At 38.3% G+C, this 21509-nt stretch overlaps 2 protein-coding genes across 2 annotated transcripts; one reads left to right on the top strand and one right to left on the bottom strand.

The window, feature by feature from the left end:
- Positions 1-531: 531 nt before the first annotated feature.
- Positions 532-9740, bottom strand: LOC117323299 (vesicle transport through interaction with t-SNAREs homolog 1B-like). The gene is made up of 7 exons (XM_033878437.1): positions 9587-9740; positions 8274-8332; positions 4797-4907; positions 4459-4518; positions 4031-4204; positions 3061-3122; positions 532-2409 (listed from the first exon to the last, which is right to left on the bottom strand). The coding sequence occupies exons 1-7, from the start codon at positions 9684-9686 to the stop codon at positions 2319-2321; spliced, it is 657 nt and encodes a 218-aa protein (XP_033734328.1). The 5' UTR covers positions 9687-9740; the 3' UTR covers positions 532-2318.
- Positions 9741-9823: 83 nt separating this feature from the next.
- LOC117323298 lies at positions 9824-17846 on the top strand. Its single transcript, XM_033878436.1, has 5 exons — positions 9824-10035; positions 13652-13772; positions 14328-14425; positions 14849-15368; positions 16082-17846. The coding sequence occupies exons 1-5, from the start codon at positions 9907-9909 to the stop codon at positions 16417-16419; spliced, it is 1206 nt and encodes a 401-aa protein (XP_033734327.1). The 5' UTR covers positions 9824-9906; the 3' UTR covers positions 16420-17846.
- Positions 17847-21509: the final 3663 nt, after the last annotated feature.

Below are 21509 nucleotides of genomic sequence, written 5' to 3'. Positions count from 1 at the left end.
TCATTTGTTAAACAAAAGGCCCAATGAGGCTGTGTTATATGTCTCAGATAGCCATGAAGCCTCCAAGGGTCACTAGATTTTGGTTATCATTATTGTAGAATTTGTCTAAGGTCAAGGTCATGTCTTACCGGTTAACTGTAATAGTGTAGCTCTCTTGAGAGACATTTTGTCTGTATCATAACGAAAAAGACAGATTAAGAATATTAGTTTTAATCTTCCAGTGTCTTGTCAAGGTCACCTTACACCAAGATCGTAATATATTGTGATCATTAATATAACTGGAAAATGTCTCGGACATAAATGCCCCCACTGCTACTCGACAACCCGAAACACAGTTTAGTGAGGATCGCATCAGCAGTTCCTGAGATTAGCTTGTTACATTGCATCAGGACAGGATGGGACGGACATGGGTAACACTATATGCCCTCCATTTCATGGCAGGGGCATAAAAACTACAATATAATTATTCTCTACCAGTCAAGATACAGAGATGATCTACACCCATCGACAAAATAAACCATAAAGATACACTATGTACATTAAAATTTTTATTCATTATCTCTTTACATCATATTCTTTCTATGTACAAATTAAATATATACTGTATATATAAATTATATTGCAAAGTGGCATCACTTGAAACCATATAAGACAAAAACCAAATATACATTCCAGCATTGCCAGCTTTGTCTAACAATGACGATCATCACAATGGGACTATTGAATGAAACAACACATTTATAAATTACAGCTGTATATACTTAAATATTTAAACCCCAAATGAGATGATGATATCTCAGTACTGGTAATTATATAAGCTATCCATGATGTTAAACCCTTTTTTACCTTACCGGGTAATTGTGATGATTAAACCACACATTATTCAAAGCATAGTTCTATTAAAACAGAAATTTAACAATTATTTCTTTTATCAAGAAACAATAGCCTTCCGTTGATGAAAAAAAAAAAACCAGAAATGAGCTATCACTGAGAAACTGATAATCGTAGCATTTGTTATGTTTTGAGGTATAGCAATGTAAACAGGACTTTGCACAAATTCACAACCTACAATCCATATGTTTGCTATAGAATGAAATGTCAGCTGGAAAGACCCTATGAAAGTACAATACACAGTACTTACACATATCAGGGTGTTTAACAGTGTAGCATTGTACTATTTATTTCATGACTTGTCAGAGCTAGGTTGTCCACTTAGGGAGCAAGAGGTCGCTAGTTCGAGGCCCAGCGTTGGCAAGGTATTTTTCATTGAGGTTGCTAGTTCGAGTCTCAGTATGTGCAAGGAATTTTTCCTGCCAGTACTTTTAAGTTAGATAAAATGAAGGTTTTAATTATGAAGGAACATTTAATTCTTACTTTCAAATGCTTAAGTACATTATCATCACTATAAATTAACAGATTAAAGTTTAGTTTGAAATTGAATCTTTTTCAAAGATTAAACATAAAGCCAGTCCCTCTATTTATGTTGTTAATCACAATATATAATTATCAAATAAACACAATTTTCTGTACATACAATAATAGGATTTGTATTTACTGTTGAACATGATATATAAATTATCTCCCCTTAGCACACTGAACATGATATATAAGTTATCTCCCCTTAGCACACACAGCTATACTCATAGTTGTTACCTGAATACAGCCATAATAACTCATTCAATACTGTGTAATAATTCAGTGTCAGAAGTCAAAATCCAACTGTTGTTTGTAAGCCAATTATCTAATTAATCAGATTAAAAAAAAAGCCATTTTACTTAATGTGTAATAAGAGATACAACCCATGTGTGTTCTCATGGCATTCTGCAAAATAAACTAAGTTAAACGTCTGGTCAGTTCAAACTGGCAGACACATGGTAGTTCAAACACATCCTTTTTTCTTAACCATAATTTTGTATAATCGAACAGGTTCGTCAATATTTATTTAATTTTGTTCGAGACTAAAGGTTTACCATATCTATGATAAATACATACATACGGGTGGTATTAATTATTTATATAATGTTCCATGTATACTAAACATTTATATATAATTATGTTATTGACATGCACCAACAGCATTAATGACACATACATCCTAATCATCGAAAAATACTCAACAAGGAATGCCAATGAAGTTTTTTTTTCCAGACATAACTTACACTTTCTGTATCATGTCCTTTTTTCTTTTTCTTTTTTATTAATCTGGCATTTTTGGTTGCTCACAGCTCTCACACTATGCATAAAAGAACATTCACATCACTTTTTTCACCCAGTGTCAGTTCACAGTATTATTCGGTTATTCATACTATATCTTTGCATCATGAGAAAAACTTCCAGTACACAAGTCCACCTAGCAGTCCAAGTTCTAATAGAATTATCACAATTAAAATCATCTTATTTGTCATCACCCTGAAAAAAAAAGAAAAACAATACATATCAGATTTTTTTTTTTAAATTATATGATAAGGAAAACTCATTCCATGAAATAACTATCTTTATAACCAGTAAATTTTACAGGATTTTTTTTTCTTTTTTTTTGTGTGTTTTGTGGGTCATTTTTGTGATCATGAAGATTTCATCTGTTAATTAATGATTGTGTAAATATACCCTGCAATATTTAGGCAAACTAATCTGATCATATGCTTATTGTCACCACAAAAGTCCATCTAAAATGATCCAACTGCCATTGTTAAACATATTTGAACAGGCTATTGGAGTAAATCCATACGTTTGAAGCTAGACATTTCAGGTAACAGTCGTTAACATGTTTGAAAGTTCACACTGGGGACAACAGCCTAAAAATAAGTTCTCAAATCTCCAGATCACAAAGTTTTAAATCAGTATAAATTTGATTTTTTTTTATTTTGAGTAATAAATGCTAACTCTCTATATGGTATAATTATTTATTTAGATTTACCCAAGAGTAACTATATCAAAATGGGGCACTTTAATACATTGTAACTTTTCTTATTTATCTTCAACAATGATTGCTGGTACACAAAGGGTATTATACTGTATGTCTAATTACATACACAGTAATATTACCCGGTAACATCTTACCTTGTTGCCATAGATTTGAGAATTTTTCTACTTTTTCCAAGGTTTTGATCAGTTTCACCCAACTGAAAGGCAAAACAAAAGTTAAATTAGATAATTAGGTCTGAAATAGATAAGTTGATTTGATTTTAGAATGCATGATAAACAGAAAGTGAAATAAATTTGTGTAATACATGTATACAGCAAAATTACCTGTGGTACAATAGTTACATTCATTTGCTGAATAACACCTTTCCAAAAATATGTCTGTTACAATATACAAATTAATAGGATCTACCATTGAATTAATAGGATCCTCCATTAAATTAATAGGATTTACCATTGAATTAAAAGGATCTATTATTTGATTAACAGGATCTACTATTGAATTTTTAGGATCTACTATTTAATCAATAGTATCTACAATCAAATCAACAGGATCTATTTAATTCATGGGATCTACTATTCTATTGATATTATCTACTATTAAATTAAGACCATTCATCTTAGTCGCTGATTCGTGGAATTCTGTGCCAGTATTTAGTCATGGCACCAACTTTTGAATACCTTTATATCAGGCCTGAACAGAACTTGGAAACACCACCCAGGAAAATTTAACCCAGGATGCTATATGGCAGGAAATGACCGGAAGTCAACACCAGTCATTACAGTAGATATGTCGATAGTAGTCGAAGACTAATAAATGAGGTCAACACAAGTCATTACACTAGATGCATTGATAATTTGATAGTAGTCGAAGATTAATAAATGATGTCAACATCAGTCATTACAGTAGATGCGTTGATAGTAGTCGAAGATTAATAAATGATGTCAACATCAGTCATTACACTAGATGCATTGATAATTTGATAGTAGTCGAAGATTAATAAATGATGTCAACATCAGTCATTACACTATATGTGTCGATAGTAGTCAAAGACCAATACACGATGTCAACAACGTTGAGTTTGTCATGTTTTAGAATGTTACCTACCCTGTCTTTTGTGCGTACAAGAACCTCTCTCTGTCTGCCTAGTTCATCGATGGTGTCCACTCCGATCATGTCCGTCTCTGCTGCCACCTGCTGCGTCCTGGCCAGGCTCTCAGAGGCCCTGTTGAGTGACTGGGTCCCTTGCATCAGCTTGGAACGCTGTGAGGCGATCATCTTCTATTTGAAGAAAATGTGGGACAAGATAGATTCAAATTACCATTCCTCTTGGTCTGATATCATCATTTTAATGTTACCAGGTATGATAGGCATTTAGCCGTGTTCTATCAAAACGGTTATTTTTTTTTGTAAATAGTGTTGTCCTTTAATCAAACAATGAGGTTTTGACAGGGTCATGTAGATTTATTTTTTCTCCTTTTTTTTCAGAGAGTTTATTTATTTAAGTTTATTTATCCAATGATAGTTTTACTTACATCTTCTCTGTCAAATCCATAATTATCCGAGCCCCCTACAGGTCTTCCACTTTCCTTCTTCTAGAAATCACAAAGAATCACATATTTATTGACCAACAACTCTGAAATTATCTGAAGATAAGACCCCAGACATTTGATTTTCCTCAATATTTCTTACATTTCAGCATATTTTAGTATTGAAATTTTATAGCCTCTTTATGCAAATAAAATAATGTAATAAAATCTATGAAACATAAAATCTTGACCGTTTCCATTTCAATTCAACAGTCACACATTCTCTACCTGAAAAACTTCAATAATAGCACTTAAACTCAGTACTGAATGCTTTACAGACTGACCAACATCTTGGAAGCTTGCTCCAAGTCCCGTCGATAGTTCCGGAGCTTCCCCAGCATCTGTGTTCTATAGGGTACTGGAGCAACCTTGGCTTCCTCCTCCATTTCTTGCATCTGAAATGACAAGCAAGATTATAATGAAGAAAATTCATTAAGCAGTCGCATGTTAATCATAGTAGAAACATTATTTCTCGAGCAGATTTCTGTCACATATTGAAAGAGTGACTATGTCTCAAAATAATTTCAATCAAAGAGTGTTTCCCTCAACACGTTAGCTGAATGTCATTCATTGAGGAAAATCTCAGAAACTGGGGTGTCTGGTGTAGACTGAGTGACCCAGAGGTGTCTGGTGTAGACTGAGTGACCCACGGGTGTCTGATGTAGGCAGAGTGACTCAGGGGTATCTGGTGTAGACAGAGTGACCCAGTGGTGTCTGATGTAGACAGAGTGACTCAGGGGTATCTGGTGTAGACAGAGTGACCCAGTGGTGTCTGATGTAGACAGAGTGACTCAGGGGTATATGGTGTAGACAGAGTGACCCAGGGGTGTCTGGTGTAGACAGAGAGACTCAGGGGTATCTGGTGTAGACAGAGTGACCCAGGGGTGTCTGGTGTAGACAGAGTGACCCAGGGGTGTCTGGTGTAAACTGAGTGACTCAGGGGTTTATGGCGTAGACTGAGTGACTCAGGGGTTTATGGCGTAGACTGAGTGACCTAGGGGTGACTGGTGTAGACTGAGTGACCCTGGGGTGTCTGGTGTAGACAGAGTGACCCAGGGGTGTCTGGTGTAGACAGAGTGACCCAGGGGTGTCTGGTATAGACAAAGTGACCCTGGTGTGTCTGATGTAGACAGAGTGACCCTGGGGTGTCTGGTATAGACAAAGTGACCCTGGGGTGTCTGATGTAGACAGTGACCCAGGGTTGTCTGGTGTAGACCGAGTGACCAAGGGGTTTATGGCGTAGACTGAGTGACCCAGGGGTGTCTGGTGTAGACAGAGTGACCCTGGGGTGCCTGGTGTAGACTGAGTGACCCTGGGGTGTCTGGTGTAAAAGGAGTGACTCAGGGGTTTATGGCGTAGACTGTGACCCAGGGGTGTCTGGTGTAGACTGAGTGACCCAGGGGTGTCTGGTGTAGACTGAGTGACCCTGGGGTTTATGGCGTAGACTGAGTGACTCGGGGGTTTATGGCGTAGACTGAGTGACCCAGGGATGTCTGGTGTAGACAGAGTGACCCTGGGGTGTCTGGTGTAGACTGAGTGACCCTGGGGTGTCTGGTGTAAAAGGAGTGACTCAGGGGTTTATGGCGTAGACTGTGACCCAGGGGTGTCTGGTGTAGACTGAGTGACCCAGGGGTGTCTGGTGTAGACTGAGTGACCCTGGGGTTTATGGCGTAGACTGAGTGACTCGGGGGTTTATGGCGTAGACTGAGTGACCCAGGGATGTCTGGTGTAGACTGAGTGACCCGGGAGTGTCTGATGTAGACTGAGTGACTCAGGGGTTTATGGCGTAGACTGAGTGACCTTGGGGTGTCTGGTGTAGACAGTGACCCAGAGGTGTCTGATGTAGACTGAGTGACTCAGAGGTGTCTGATGTAGACTGAGTGACTCAGAGGTGTCTGGTGTAGACTGAGTGACCCAGGGGTGACTGGTGTAGACTGAGTGACCCAGGGGTGTCTGGTGTAGACTGAGTGACCCAGGGGTGTCTGGTGTAGACTGAGTGACCCTGGGGTGTCTGTTATAGACAAAGTGACCCAGAGGTGTGTGGTGTAGACTGAGTGACCCAGGGGTGTCTGGTGTAGACTGAGTGACCCTGGGGTGTCTGGTGTAGACTGAGTGACCCTGGGGTGTCTGGTGTAGACTGAGTGACCCTGGGGTGTCTGGTGTAGACAGTGTGACCCAGGGGTGTCTGGTGTAGACTAAGTGACCCAGGAGTGTCTGGTGTAGACTGAGTGACCATGGGGTGTCTGGTGTAGACAGTGTGACCCAGGGGTGTCTGGTGTAGACAGAGTGACCCTGGGGTGCCTGATATAGACAAAGTGACCCAGAGGTGTCTGGTGTAGACAAAGTGACTCAGAGGTGTCCGTGTAGACAGTGTGACCCAGAGGTGTCCATGTAGACAAAGTGACCCAGGGGTGTATGGATGGCAACCAATTCAGGGATGTCTGGTATAGACTGAGTGACCCAGGGGTGTCTGTGTAGACAGAGTGACCCAGAGGTGTCTGTGTAGACAGAGTGACCCAGGGGTGTCTGGATGGCAACCAATTCAGGGGTTTATGGCGTAGACTGAATGACCCAGGGGTGTCTGGTGTAGACCGAGTGACCCAGGGGTGTCTGGTGTAGAAAGAGTGACCCTGGGGTGTCTGGTGTAGACTGAGTGACCCTGGGGTGTCTGGTGTAGACAGTGTGACCCAGGGGTGTCTGGTGTAGACTAAGTGACCCAGGAGTGTCTGGTGTAGACTGAGTGACCATGGGGTGTCTGGTGTAGACAGTGTGACCCATGGGTGTCTGGTGTAGACCGAGTGACCCAGGGGTGTCTGGTGTAGAAAGAGTGACCCTGGGGTGTCTGGTATAGACCGAGTGACCCAGGGGTGTCTGGTGTACACAGAGTGACCCTGGGGTGTCTGGTGTACACAGAGTGACCCAGGGGTGTCTGGTGTACACAGAGTAACCCAGGGGTGTCTGGTGCAGACAGTGACCCTGGGGTGTCTGGTGGTGACCCAGGGGTGTCTGGTGTAGACAGAGTGACCCAGGGGTGTATGTTGTAGACAGAGTGACCCAGGAGTGTCTGGTGTAGACAAAGTGACCCAGGGGTGTCTGGTGTAGACAGAGTGACCCAGGGGTGTCTGGTGTAGACAAAGTGACCCAGAGGTATCTGGTGTAGACAGAGTGACCCAGGGGTGTCTGGTGTAGACAGAGTGACCTAGGGGTGTCTGGTGTAGACAGAGTGACCCAGGGTTGTCTGGTGTAGACAAAGTGATCCAGGGGTGTCTGGTGTAGACAGAGTGACCCAGGGGTGTCTGGTGTAGACAGAGTGACCCAGGGGTGTCTGGTGTAGACAAAGTGACCCAGGGGTGTCTGGTGTAGACAGAGTGACCCAGGGGTGTCTGCTGTAGACAGAGTGACCCAGGGGTGTCTGGTGTAGACAGAGTGACCCAGGAGTGTCTGGTGTAGACAGAGTGACCCAGAGGTGTCTGGTGTAGACAGTGACCCTGGGGAGTCTGGTGTAGACAGTGACCCTGGGGAGTCTGGTGTAGACAGATCGACCCAGGGATGTCTGGTGTAGACAGAGTGACCGGGAGTGTCTGGTATAGACAGTGACCCATGTGTGTCTGGTGTAGACAGTGACCCAGGGGTGTCTGGTGTAGACTGCCCTTTTAGTTGTGATGTAAACCTAATGACCCAAGGATGCCTGCATGGTTTACACAGGGCACACTGTTTATCCATTCTTGGTTATATAAAAGTGTATAAGTTACATAACATACAACAAATTCTGCCTCCTCCAAATTTCTTCCAGCATGGCGGATTGCTGTTTTCTTTTCCTCTGCAAAAGTACAAAAAGCACAAATTGAAGATATTTGATATTATATATATACTGATCACTTTACACAAATTTTCTTCAGATAATCTGGATATGTTCTTTATGAAGAAAGCATGTAAATAGCAATAACCATTAGATACTGTTTTATTCATTAATTACACCTTATGTTTGAAAGGATGGCAACCAATTCTTTATTTTTCACTATTAAATTAGAACACAGAAAATGATGATTCCACAAATGGAAACTCCATAATCAGGTAAAATGAAGTATTTATTAAAATGTTGCCTTAATATACAGTATACATAAACCTATATGTTGGTGTTTAAGTGTTGGGAACTCTTCCTAATCCTAAAAATATACAAACATAGAAGTAACTTGGTGTTCAGGAAGCAATAGTAATGTACAGTATGACCACTATTGGCAATCATTTTATAGACACATAATTGCCACTTTTCACTGAAGTTTTCAGCCAAAAATAACATTTCTGTCTGGAAACAGCTGCACCAATGTCCATGATTATTTCAACAAAAAAAACCCACTTGCCTTTCACCTAGGCAGATGGGATTCGATTCCTTGATCAGATGTGAAAAGGTATTGTAGAAGCTTAATTGGAGGTGGGCTTTAAAACCTTTCAAATTCAACAGAGTTGGATTTGACATTACTACTGATTAGCTGATGGAAGTTTGTTACAACCTGGAATAGTTCCAGGGAAGATCTTTATATAGAGAGTGTTTGATAGGAGAAAGAATGAAAAAGTTGAGTCTGACGTATCTATGATTTTAAATAAAGGTATTTTTAGAGGTTAGTTAACAAAGTGTGACATATTTTATACATCACAATATTAGAAGAGAGTCCTTGTGTCCAATAGATATTCTCGGCCATTATGAAGATCTTTAAACACTGTTAGTGTCAAAACGAGTTGCTGTCTCCTGTACCATATATATCTAATTTGTGAATGTCACCTTTTTGGTAGCGGTCCCATCCAGACTCAGTACAATCATACATTATCTTCGAAAGTTGAATGTACAACAGACTTATAAGCTGTTCTTAAATTCATATATGTGTATTTATATATATACGTGTGTGACCCATCTCAGTATCGTGGTTCGTTATGTGCGTCCCATCTCATATATTTATCATTTTACAAACCCCTGTGCACAGACTTGACACAGGTCCCTATGGGTGTGTATTGCAGAAGACGATCGGCCATAACGTGAGGCATATTATGTATTCGATACTACAAAGAATGATGGTACCTCCTCGATATACTGGGATCTTTTTCTCGATTCGTTCCTTTAAACCATCGATTATCGAAGTCAAGTCATCTTCCAATGACTCGAATTTCTCCGACGACATGTTTACAAGTGTATCACATGAACACTCAAGGGAAGCAACTGCAAAACAGGAAACAGGTGTTATGACTAGGAGTCACAGAAACGCTTTATTTGAAAGAACATTGTACCAAAGCGTATCCAGCACATAGATTACTTTATACGACAATTACGGAAGGAACGTCCATTGAATTGGTTTCAGGCAACGAAACCAGAATGTAATACTCAGTATATTCTGCCCAAAGATGACTCATGTCTTTTGTGGATTTGAATTACTTATGTTCAAGAGATTCCAGACTTGTCCAGAGCAATGGATTGAATTGAAAGAGACGCTTCTTCAGAAAGGTGATGGGGCTGACCCGGAACACCTGGGGGTAAGTGTACATCTGTTATTGGCAGAATGTCAACGTGTTCGGTGTGTGTAAATCAATGCTGGGGTATATAACATGTGCTGGGAGAAAGAGAATGAGATATAGTTAAATATATATCATATAGGCTTGTCATCATCATCATCATCATCATAGTCATCATCATCATCATCATCATCATCATCACAGTCATCATCATCATCTATAGTCATCATCATATGTTGTGTTAACACCACAACACCAGTATGCTCTGTAATAATCAGCATAAATACATGGATTCTGAGTGTTTCAATAAAAGATCCACATTGATATAAAAATCCTTTGTTATATAGTTCATCAAGTAGATGGGGGCAGCGGTGGTGGAATGGTTATAGGTGTCCCGACACTTTATCAATTGCCCTCCACCTCTGAGTTGCGAGTTCGAAACCTATGTGGGGCATGCATAGTTGCCAGGTACTGACCGTAAGCAGGTAGTTTTACCCCGGGTACCCTGGCTTTCCTCCACCTCCAAAACTTGGCACATCCTTAAATTACCCTGGCTGTTAATAGGACGTTAAACAAAAATAAACCAAAACCAAATCATCAAGTACATGTCACGAATCTGCTAAGAGAAAGAAAATATGTAAGATTACCTCCTTGTCTGCGAGATTTCATATTGCAGCTAGTTCAGACTGGTAACTAGATTTATTAACACAGACTGATTAATGACATGGGCATCGACCAGACAGGACTATTCTATGTCATAAAATTAAACGAGAGGTGCATTTTATGCTTAAGATAACCATTTCTCTCACAATGGACTGGCGGAAAGGTTTTCATTCAATATGTCTCCCATTTTACCTGTTCAAGATTTCTCCGTCAACCCCTAGGATGTGGTTTCTCTGTCAACCCCTAGGATGTGGTTTCTCTGTCAACCCCTAGGATGTGGTTTCTCTGTGGTTTCTCTGTCAACCCCTAGGATGTGGTTTCTCTGTCAACCCCTAGGATGTGGTTTCTCTGTCAACCCCTAGGATGTGGTTTCTCTGTCAACCCCTAGGATGTGGTTTCTCTGTCAACCCCTAGGATGTGGTTTCTCTGTCAACCCCTAGGATGTGGTTTCTCTGTCAACCCCTAGGATGTGGTTTCTCTGTCAACCCCTACCCTAGGATGTGGTTTCTCTGTCAACCCCTAGGATGTGGTTTCTCTGTCAACCCCTACCCTAGGATGTGGTTTCTCTGTCAACCCCTAGGATGTAGTTTCTCTGTCAACCCCTAGGATGTGGTTTCTCTGTCAACCCCTAGGATGTGGTTTCTCTGTCAACCCCTAGGATGTGGTTTCTCTGTCAACCCCTACCCTAGGATGTGGTTTCTCTGTCAACCCCTAGGATGTGGTTTCTCCGTCAACCCCTAGGATGTGGTTTCTCTGTCAACCCCTAGGATGTGGTTTCTCTGTCAACCCCTAGGATGTGGTTTCTCTGTCAACCCTTAGGATGTGGTTTCTCCGTCAACCCCTAGGATGTGGTTTCTCCGTCAACCCCTAGGATGTGGTTTCTCCGTCAACCCCTAGGATGTGGTTTCTCCGTCAACCCCTAGGATGTGGTTTCTCTGTCAACCCCTAGGATGTGGTTTCTCTGTCAACCCCTAGGATGTGGTTTCTCTGTCAACTCCTAGGATGTGGTTTCTCCGTCAACCCCTAGGATGTGGTTTCTCTGTCAACCCTTAGGATGTGGTTTCTCTGTCAACCCCTAGGATGTGGTTTCTCTGTCAACCCCTAGGATGTGGTTTCTCTGTCAACTCCTAGGATGTGGTTTCTCTGTCAACCCCTAGGATGTGGTTTCTCTGTCAACCCTTAGGATGTGGTTTCTCCGTCAACCCCTAGGATGTGGTTTCTCTGTCAACCCCTAGGATGTGGTTTCTCTGTCAACCCCTAGGATGTGATTTGTCTGTCAACTCCTAGGATGTGGTTTCTCTGTCAACTCCTAGGATGTGATTTCTCTGTCAACTCCTAGGATGTGGTTTCTCTGTCAACCCCTACCCTAGGATGTGGTTTCTCTGTCAACCCCTACCCTAGGATGTGGTTTCTCTGTCAACCCCTAGGATGTAGTTTCTCTGTCAACCCCTACCCTAGGATGTGGTTTCTCTGTCAACCCCTAGGATGTAGTTTCTCTGTCAACCCCTACCCTAGGATGTGGTTTCTCTGTCAACCCCTAGGGTGTAACAGATGACCTGTGATGGAAACAATATAATGACATCACGGCAGCAAACGATGACATCACATTGACTATTCATTCATGCCACATCAACAATGTGTTGCATGGCAATTTTTTTCAATATTTGCACAACTAGACCCTGCATAAATAATGTAGTATGATGGGTGAAAAATAATGATTCACTAGCCTAAGGACATGGTCATGTTGTGTCAGAGAATTCTCCAACCCTCGAGGTAATATTCTTGGTTGTGACTGTCTAACCCTTAACTTTATCACACCCTCAAGGTAGGGGAGGATTCTATCAATCTATACTTTTAATAGTGTAATAGTTGTCCTTCATCTCTAAGTGCATTTTCTGATGACAATTCTCTGTGTTGAGTATAACAATGATCTGTACTGACCTTCACCTCTAAAGTAATGATGATCTCTATTGACCTTCACCGCAATGGCACACCTATAACCTTGACCTTTATATTATAACAATGATCTGTGTGCATGTATTGGCCTTGACCTCTAGTATAACAGTGACCTTTGTTGCCTTTTCTTTTAGCATAACTCTGTATTGACCTTCATCTCTAAAGTAATGATTATCTGTATTGACTTTCACCTTTATGACATACCCATAACCTTGACCTTTATTATAACAATGATATGTGTTGTCCATGACCTTTACTGTAACAATTTGATCTGTGTTAAGTATAGCAAAGTTTTGTATTGAAATTCACCTTTAGTATAACTATGATCTATATAATGACCTTGACCTCTATTTTAACAAAATCTGTATTGGCCTTGACCTCTAGTATAACAGTGACCTTTGTTGCCTTTTCTTTTAGCATAACTCTGTATTGACCTTCATCTCTAAGGTAATGATTATCTGTATTGACTTTCACCTTTATGACATACCCATAACCTTGACCTTTATTATAACAATGATATGTGTTGTCCATGACCTTTACTGTAACAATATGATCTGTGTTAATTATAGCAAAGTTTTGTATTGAAATTCACCTTTAGTATAACTATGATCTATATAATGACCTCGACCTCTATTTTAACAAAATCTGTATTGACATTCACCTCTAGTATATCAATGATCTTTATTGACATTGACCTATAGTATAATAGTATAACAATGGAATAATATATTAACCTTTACTTCAATTATAACAGTGATCTGTATTGATCTTGACCTCTATTATAACAATGATCTTTATTGACCTTGACCTCTCGTATAACTATGGACTGTATTGACCTTCACTACTAGTATAACATTGATCTGTGTTGATATTGACTCTAGTATCCTAAACTGTATCAGAATATGTCCCTTGACAATGTAAAATTTATATATATATACCAGATAAGCATTTCTTTGGGTTACTTTTATGATAAATGTACTATTATATATATATATATAAATTATCTTTGTCTATTTAGAAAATTCCCCAGAGTCTCTGGTTCCTGTCAGTGGCACTTCACAAACGACCAGACTTCTTACTGCAGCTCATTCGGGAAGAAACTGAACGAGAAAAGAGGAAACAACTCAGAAAACCAGGAGGTAAGAAAAATTTGTCTGTCTGTAGAATGTTTAAAGTGTACAGCATCACATTTATAGTTACCTACCCTATGCCTGTTTTGTTATGAACAACTTAATAGTAGTGCTGTTGATTGGCTAAAGTTTCCCATTTTATGAAGTGTGAGGACACTATTTGTATATGCAATGCAACAAAAATGTTAGGAAATGAAAATATCACTTGAATGCTTGTAGTGTTAAACTCTAAAAATGTGATCATATATAGCTCCTGTGGCATAAAAAAGAAGTGAAAAGTACTGATTCCCCAAGTTGACAGATACTATCCAGTTCTTATTTGACAGCTGTGGAACAATTAAGGTAAATTTTCGTCTCGAAAATCACAGCAATTACCGTGTAACTGTCATTCAGTGTCATGTAGAGAGGGCAAAGGTCAGTAGGTCAGACGCACTGCTACATGTTTTGCTCTCCTGCCATATATATACCCCGGTATGTATTGTAATGCCAACATAGCACTGGTTAATAGATTTTTGTTTTTCATTTTTCATTTTTTATTTTGACTTATTTACCTTCTTTCCCTAGTTACACTGCTATGGACCTATTTGAATAGCCACAATTTCACAGAGTTCCACTTGGACAGTATTTTCAAATATGGGGATGACAACAAGCTGCCAAAGGAGGTATGTGCTCTCAAAACATCAAAATTTCTTGATTTAATTCTAAAAAAACCTTCAATTGGATGGTCTTCTGAGAATAATGTTCAAACTGTATGCGGAAGGCAAAAAGAATTGAAATGTTGTTTTTACCAAAAGTAAATCTTTGATATCTTTAAATGTTCCCATTGCTATTCCCATAAACTCTTGGCTGACATAAATTCATTTTAAGATGTTCATCGTTTTACCTTATTTTTTTCTAACATGCCTTTAATGGAACTTTAATTAGTACCTCTGTGTGTCTAGTAGCGTTAAGATGTGTGATCATCTACAAAACTTATAATTTAGTGATACATTACAGATTAGTTACATGTATTTCTATTTATATGTATGACTAGACTGGTTAGTTTGCACCTGTAAAATATGGTAACACATGTACTTTGGTTTCAGATTTTTAGGTGTCCCAATGTAAAATTCTTGTCCTTGAAGTATAACTGCCTGGAAAATCTGCCGTCCGACATTGGTCGGATGCAGCAGCTGGAATACCTGGCCCTTACTAACAACAAACTCCAGGTGCACTCCATCCCCTATACTCTAACCTTCTGCAGCAAACTCCGGACCATCCTACTGGACAACAACATACTGGACGCCCTCCCAGGATTCCTCCTGAAAATAGCATCCATCAAAACTGTCCATCGTCATGGCAACCATAATTATTTCAAATCCACTTTCATGTGGTACCACACAGATGTTGAGTTTCGGATAATTCCCGTGTCTGGGACGAACACATTTGGATCCATGGATCCTCAGAGCCTACAGTTCTGGGCAGCTAAGGCTGTGATTGGGTCTAAAATAGACTTCTATAAGGACCCGTCCGTGGCCCTGGTGTTGAAGGACTATATATCAGACATTTATCACTTATTTCGAGTGTGTCATTTCTGTTCTACTGCCTGCCTTCCCGACCAAATAGGTAAGAAAATATGGATACTGTAATTATCCTGCAATAAACACTTTCCAATTTCTGTTTCAGTTGGGATAAATTCCTTACATTTCATAGCTAGTCTTGCAATAACAAAAGAAAAAGAGATTGCTCTGAACTTTCCTTTCAGAATGATCATTTTTCTTTCAGAATCAGAATCCTGATATTAAAGATAAACGTTGTTGTAATGTTGGTTATATTCAATATTGCCCGGATATTATCTCTAATAATTGTTGATACTATTTTCACATAGATAGATATTTTTATGGCTATGAACCAGAAATTGTGAATAGTATATTAATCCAGAAAATGTTGACAATGGCTTTACCACCAGATAGTTAATATTGGGTATGATATAGATATTTGTTTTTCGTACCAAGTTGTTATCAAGTTTGCAATATTTTAAGCTGAAGGATGTTTTATGAACTATTGTTACATGTTCATTATTGAATGTTGTAATGTGTTATTCATGACATCTCCACCACACTTGGTAAGAATTTATACCAATAGTAATTACTTTATGCATCCAATCACCATCTGCAGCAAAAAGTTGGTGTACAAGATATCCCCGCGAATCCCTCAGGTACACATTGCTTACACCATCAATAACAATGGAAGCCTATTGTAACAACACTTCCCTATATTTTAGGTTACACCATCAATAACAATTGAAGCCATTGTAACAACGCTTCCCTTTGTTATAGGTTACAAGGTGATCACCTTTAAGAATCCGTACCTAGGAAACACTTGTGTGCCATTCCAACACTGGGCCTGCTCTATCAACTGTGCCAAAGCCTTAGAAGTTCCAGCTCGCATGGAACAGATCCAAGCTGCCCTTCGCCTGGATAGTCTTTACGAGGAGTATGTTGAGGAATGTACGCAAGTATTCTACAACACCCGCCATAGCAAGGCAGTCTGTTCCTGCTTCACCTCTCGCACAACAGAATATGTGCCACCCTTGAACAAAGAAACATGGCTTGCTGCACCCAACTCCCCAGGAGCCCGCGGGAGCTCCAAGAACAACCAGTGTGCAATATCCTGATGCCTTGTACATATATGTCTCAAATATATATATATATTTACCATTGAGCTGTATTGCTCATAAAACAGTCCAAGCTCCACAACATTCCTGATTTTCCCCAAAACACCTTGTTAATTGATATCAGTGGTTGAGTTGTTAAATTGCGCTAGTATATATCTGTGTGTATTTTGTAAATACTGCGGTTGTAAGCTGAAAGCATTATCGAATAAGTTGTACAAATTTTTCTAATTTTATTTTTCAGTAATAATATCAATGACCGCAAGTTGTTGTTTTTTTCAAATTGTTTATTGAGTCACGCATTTACATTTTTAGTTTTAATCCACCAGCATTTGGAGTAGTAGAGCAGGGATTCCAGATAACTACTCCCAGATGTAAAGCTGACAACAGGGAAATAGTCGTTCACAAACAGCAGAGTAATCTGTAATTATGCTGGCTTTTATTGTCAAATCAATTTTGCTGGTAGATTATGATTGTTTCTAGCCTAACAGTTGGGAGAGTTTGTAGATCTTTCAGGAGAAACTTAAAAGTATGTTTTTCACCCTGGAAAATGAGTTGATTGGACATGTTTATTTGACAAATTTTTCGACCTTCAGATTTTTTGGACATAACTTCAGCAATGTTTAACTGACAAGCCCTGGGTTGTTGTTTTGAAAATATTTTGTGTTAGACCAAGGTTTCCAGACATATTGATGAAAAAACCTTTAAATTATACTTATGAATCCTCTGTACAAAAGTGTGCTATGTACAATATGCTATATATGAGTATTTCCTACAACTGGGACATTTTTCCTGAATTATTGAATTCATAGTCGGGCACTACTGAGAAAAGTGCAAAAATAAGACTACTGCAAAAATTTCTGTAAAAATGCATGTTTTTGTGGTTATCGTATTTCACTGCTTCTCACATAAAAAGCTTTCCTTAAAATTATGGTTACGCAAATTGAACATTCTGTATATTGTTTTCTATGACAAGCACTGTTGTTGTTGTGCCAATTCATCAATGTGCTAATCTGTTCAAATTCAGTTTCACGCTAAAATTTAAGTCCGCCAAAATAAACATATTTACAGTACCTGGGATACAGTAGTCCTGACCAGCCAGAGGTGACAAATTTAACATCTTATACTAACGCTTGTTTGTTTGATGTCCATGGAATAATCTGTGTAGATTGTGGTGTGGGGGAATGGATGAGAGAGATTCTTTGTGATATTAGGATTGTGGTGTGGGGGAATGGATGAGAGAGATTCTTTGTGATATTAGGAGACAATCTCGGAGGCAGAAACTGTTTCAAACGTTTCCAAAGAAATAGAGCTTTGTTATCAGCACTAGTACCGTATTTATCCTGAAATAAGCCCCCTTCCCTAGTGTAAAAGTTTAGTACTGTATTTATCCTCAAATAAGCCCCCTCCCCTAGTGTTAAAGTTTAGTACTGTATTTATCCTCAAATAAGCCCCCTCCCCTAGTGTACAAGTTTAGTACTGTAATTATCCTGAAATAAGCCCCCTCCCCTAGTGTAAAAGTTTAGTACTGTATTTATCCTCAAATAAGCCCCCTCCCCTAGTGTTAAAGTTTAGAACTGTATTTATCATAAATAAGCCCCCTCCCCTAGTGTACAAGTTTAGTACTGTATTTATCCTGAAATAAGCCCCCTCCCCTAGTGTTAAAGTTTAGAACTGTATTTATCCTAAATAAGCCCCCTCCCTGAGTGTAAAGGTTTAGTACTGTATTTATCCTAAATAAGCCCCCTCTCCTTTCTATAAAAGTTTAGTATTAAAGCTTGGGGAGGGCTTATTCGTTAACCAATGTTCAGCAACCATTCTAGAATCTATCAATCTGCAATAAGTTAAGAAGAGGGCTTATTTATGGGTAGGGGCTTATTTGCAGATAAATAAGGTTGTTATTCATGCTTTAATTACTGTAAAACACCTACAAAATATATTTTGTTGCTTCTACAAATTTGTTTATATGAAATTCCACTGTTGCTTATTGCTTATACTTTATTGCATATGCTTTAAATAGTGCTGTTGGTATTGATTGAATAAATATATACTTTTATATTTAAAACACCTTTGATCATACTCTTTAATTGGTAACATGTCTGTGCATAATATTTACGGCTACAACTTTGTAGTCGGAGAATGTGACTTCTGAGAAAAAGACCTACATTTGAATTAGTACTGTATAACATGAAACATTCGTATGTACTTCCTTTCATGGCTTGGAGCTTTCAAATTATTTCTTGGCTACAAATTTTCGTGGTTATCACATGCAACAATAATACAACAATAATACATACAGCAATATTTGTTTTATTTATATTTGTGGTTCCATAGCCAAAGTTCTTACACAATGAATGTTGATACACAATGAACATTTATACACAATGAATGTTGATACACAATGAACATTTATATATACAATGAACATTTATACACAAAGAACGTTTATACACAATCAACATTTTTATACAATGAAAGTTTCATGTTATATAGTACATGTACCTAGCTTTATGTAAAACAAAGTATGGTAACAGCTCTGAACAGGAATTAGCCTTTGTGGAGTATCAAATTAATTTAGGGAAAGGTACATTTAAAAGCATGTTTGCATATTACATCATCTCTTTGATGAAATAAAATTTCTCCTTACAGTTTTCTAATTATCCTTGTATAATATCATTTCAGTTTTCAGTAATTATCAAATTGTTACTAATTATAACTTCTTAATTTGAAACAGTTCCTACATTACAACTATGTTTACATTTTGTTGTTGTTGTTGTTGTAATTTCTGGACTTACCACTCACGTTTACCAAACATATTGTCTAGTATGCCAGACAAGGAAAAGGATGTGTTGAAAATCTATCATTATACATGTACTAACACATAGAACATTATGTACTTAGAGCCTTAAAGATTGTACTGATTACAGAAAGAAAACAACTTTACTGAGGTTTTTTTTTATAATGTAATTCTTAAATACAGGCTCTTTTTTATAGCATTCATAATTTAATAAAAAGAAGCAAAATACAATTTATTTTTTGGTACAAACTCCTATCAATAATTACAGGTCAATATTGAAATAAATTAACATCACAATAATTATTATACATTTCTGATATCATTGTCAATCATGGCGTGTCCAAATTCCTATTTTTCATCACCATTGACCTGACTGCTCTTTCATATTAATTTACTTTCTGGAAGTTTTTCTTTGATTCAAGAGTCACAGTTTATATCAAAACTCTCAATTATGTTGTTTGTGCGATAATTTGTTGTATTTTTTTTGTGGAATTTCCAATTGTAACTTTCCTTAGTCATTATATATATATATATATTTTGTTGTCAGTTCTATGTGTTTTGTATGATTACAGTTTTAATTATGTATATATTCTTTTGTCATCTCTTATTTATGTAAACTCACTTTACTTATATATTGTACCGTATATTTAGTCCTACAGACCGTATTTAATTTCTTTGTGTTGATATTTTGACTATGTGTAAATTTTATTTTAAGTTAGTCCAGTGGACAATTTAACAGTTACATTGTCTAACTACAGTTTTCAGCATTTTGTTTAATTAATTTTGATCATTGATTAACTGCTGTATTGTACTGGCCAATTTTGGACCTCGACTTATTGCCTGTCTGTTATAATGCATAAAACTGAGTGATATTCCCCTTATTTTTCCAGTAAACAGTTAACTAGAAAAATTATGACAATATCAGTTTAGCTACCAGTAGTTATACTTTCTCTCTATGTGGAGCCAGTTTTTGTCATTATAGAAGGAACTTTGCTTTATATGTATATCAAAGGAAATATATAAAGGTATTAAAAATGAAAGAAAAGGAGAAGTTTGATATTTTGGTAATAAGGAAAGATGAAAAATGGAACAAAGAGCTTTATATCAAGGTTATATGGTGCAAATTAAGACAGAATCATGTCAGTTTTATGTATTGAAAGTACTGTTAATAGCTATTTTTCAAGCAATTCACATGTTGAGATGGAGTTTGAGTTCTGTACTTTCTAATATGAAGCGGATTTGTGTTGGAAAATCTTTTGAGATACTGTCACACTCTGAGCCAGGAACAGGTGATTTAATATAGATAGCTGACCATTTATCTACACAGTGCAATAGTATTTAAAGTATTGGACAAGATCAATAAATCCATGGCCTTGGAAAGTTAGAGTATGTAGTGATGGTCAGTATGGGTTTGTTATGACTTGATAATATGCCAGAGTCCTTAGGAGTAGTTAGTCAATAAAATACTGCAAAACCTGTACATTATACCCAGGTAAGTAGTTCAGTTTGAAATTGACTGATTTTTGTATTTCACAAAATAAAAAAAAAATATTAAAAATTGGTGGTAACTATATGTAGTTGAATCTCAATTTGAGACAGGTTTCCAGTTAAAGCAGGATTCAGTTTGGACAGGTTAGATTGTGAATAAAGAGGACAGGTTAGAATGTGAATTAAGAACAAATCATTGTTAGCTCACCTGGCCCGAAGGGCCGGTGAGCTTATGCCATGGTGCAGCGTCCGTCGTCCGGCGTCCGTCGTCCGTCGTCCGTCGTCTGTCGTCCGTCGTCCGTCAACTTTTTCTTTAAATTGCTACTAGTCCTAAAGTATTGAATGGATTTTCACAAAATTTGGTCAGGAACATCCTTGGGGGAAGGGGAACAGAGTTTGTATATATTTTTACTCTGAACCCCCAGGGGCCTGAGGGGCGGGGCCAAATAGGGGAAATAGGGTTATTCCTTTAAATCGCTACTAGTCATAAAGTTATGAATGAATTTGAACCAAATTTGGTCAGGAACATCCTTGGGGGAAGGGGAACAGAGTTTGTATACATTTTTACTCTGAACCCCCAGGGGCCTGAGGGGCAGGGCCAAATAGGGGAAATAGGGTTAATCCTTTAAATCGCTACTAGTCATAAAGTTATGAATGAATTTGAACCAAATTTGGTCAGGAATATCCTTGGCAGAAGGGGAACAGAGTTTGTATACATTTTTACTCTGAACCCCCAGGGGCCTGAGGGGCGGGGCCAAATAGGGGAAATAGGGTTAATCATTTAAATCGCTACTAGTCATAAAGTTAT

Source organism: Pecten maximus, chromosome 3 (assembly GCF_902652985.1).
Source record: "Pecten maximus chromosome 3, xPecMax1.1, whole genome shotgun sequence".
Taxonomy (NCBI): Eukaryota; Metazoa; Mollusca; class Bivalvia; order Pectinida; family Pectinidae; genus Pecten; species Pecten maximus.
This window is presented reverse-complemented; position numbering and strand designations above follow the sequence as displayed.

Bases quoted from the DNA above. Each gene is read 5' to 3' on its own strand.
- LOC117323298 (XM_033878436.1), top strand. From the start codon at position 9,907: ATGACTCATGTCTTTTGTGGATTTGAATTACTTATGTTCAAGAGATTC. The intron at 10,036-13,651 runs GTAAGTGTACAT...TTGTCTATTTAG, and splicing joins CTGACCCGGAACACCTGGGG to AAAATTCCCCAGAGTCTCTG. The intron at 14,426-14,848 runs GTATGTGCTCTC...CTTTGGTTTCAG, and splicing joins ACAACAAGCTGCCAAAGGAG to ATTTTTAGGTGTCCCAATGT.
- LOC117323299 (XM_033878437.1), bottom strand. From the start codon at position 9,686: ATGTCGTCGGAGAAATTCGAGTCATTGGAAGATGACTTGACTTCGATA. The intron at 8,333-9,586 runs GTACCATCATTC...GTACTTTTGCAG, and splicing joins GATCCCAGTATATCGAGGAG to AGGAAAAGAAAACAGCAATC. The intron at 4,908-8,273 runs GTATGTTATGTA...TTGTCATTTCAG, and splicing joins TGGAGGAGGCAGAATTTGTT to ATGCAAGAAATGGAGGAGGA.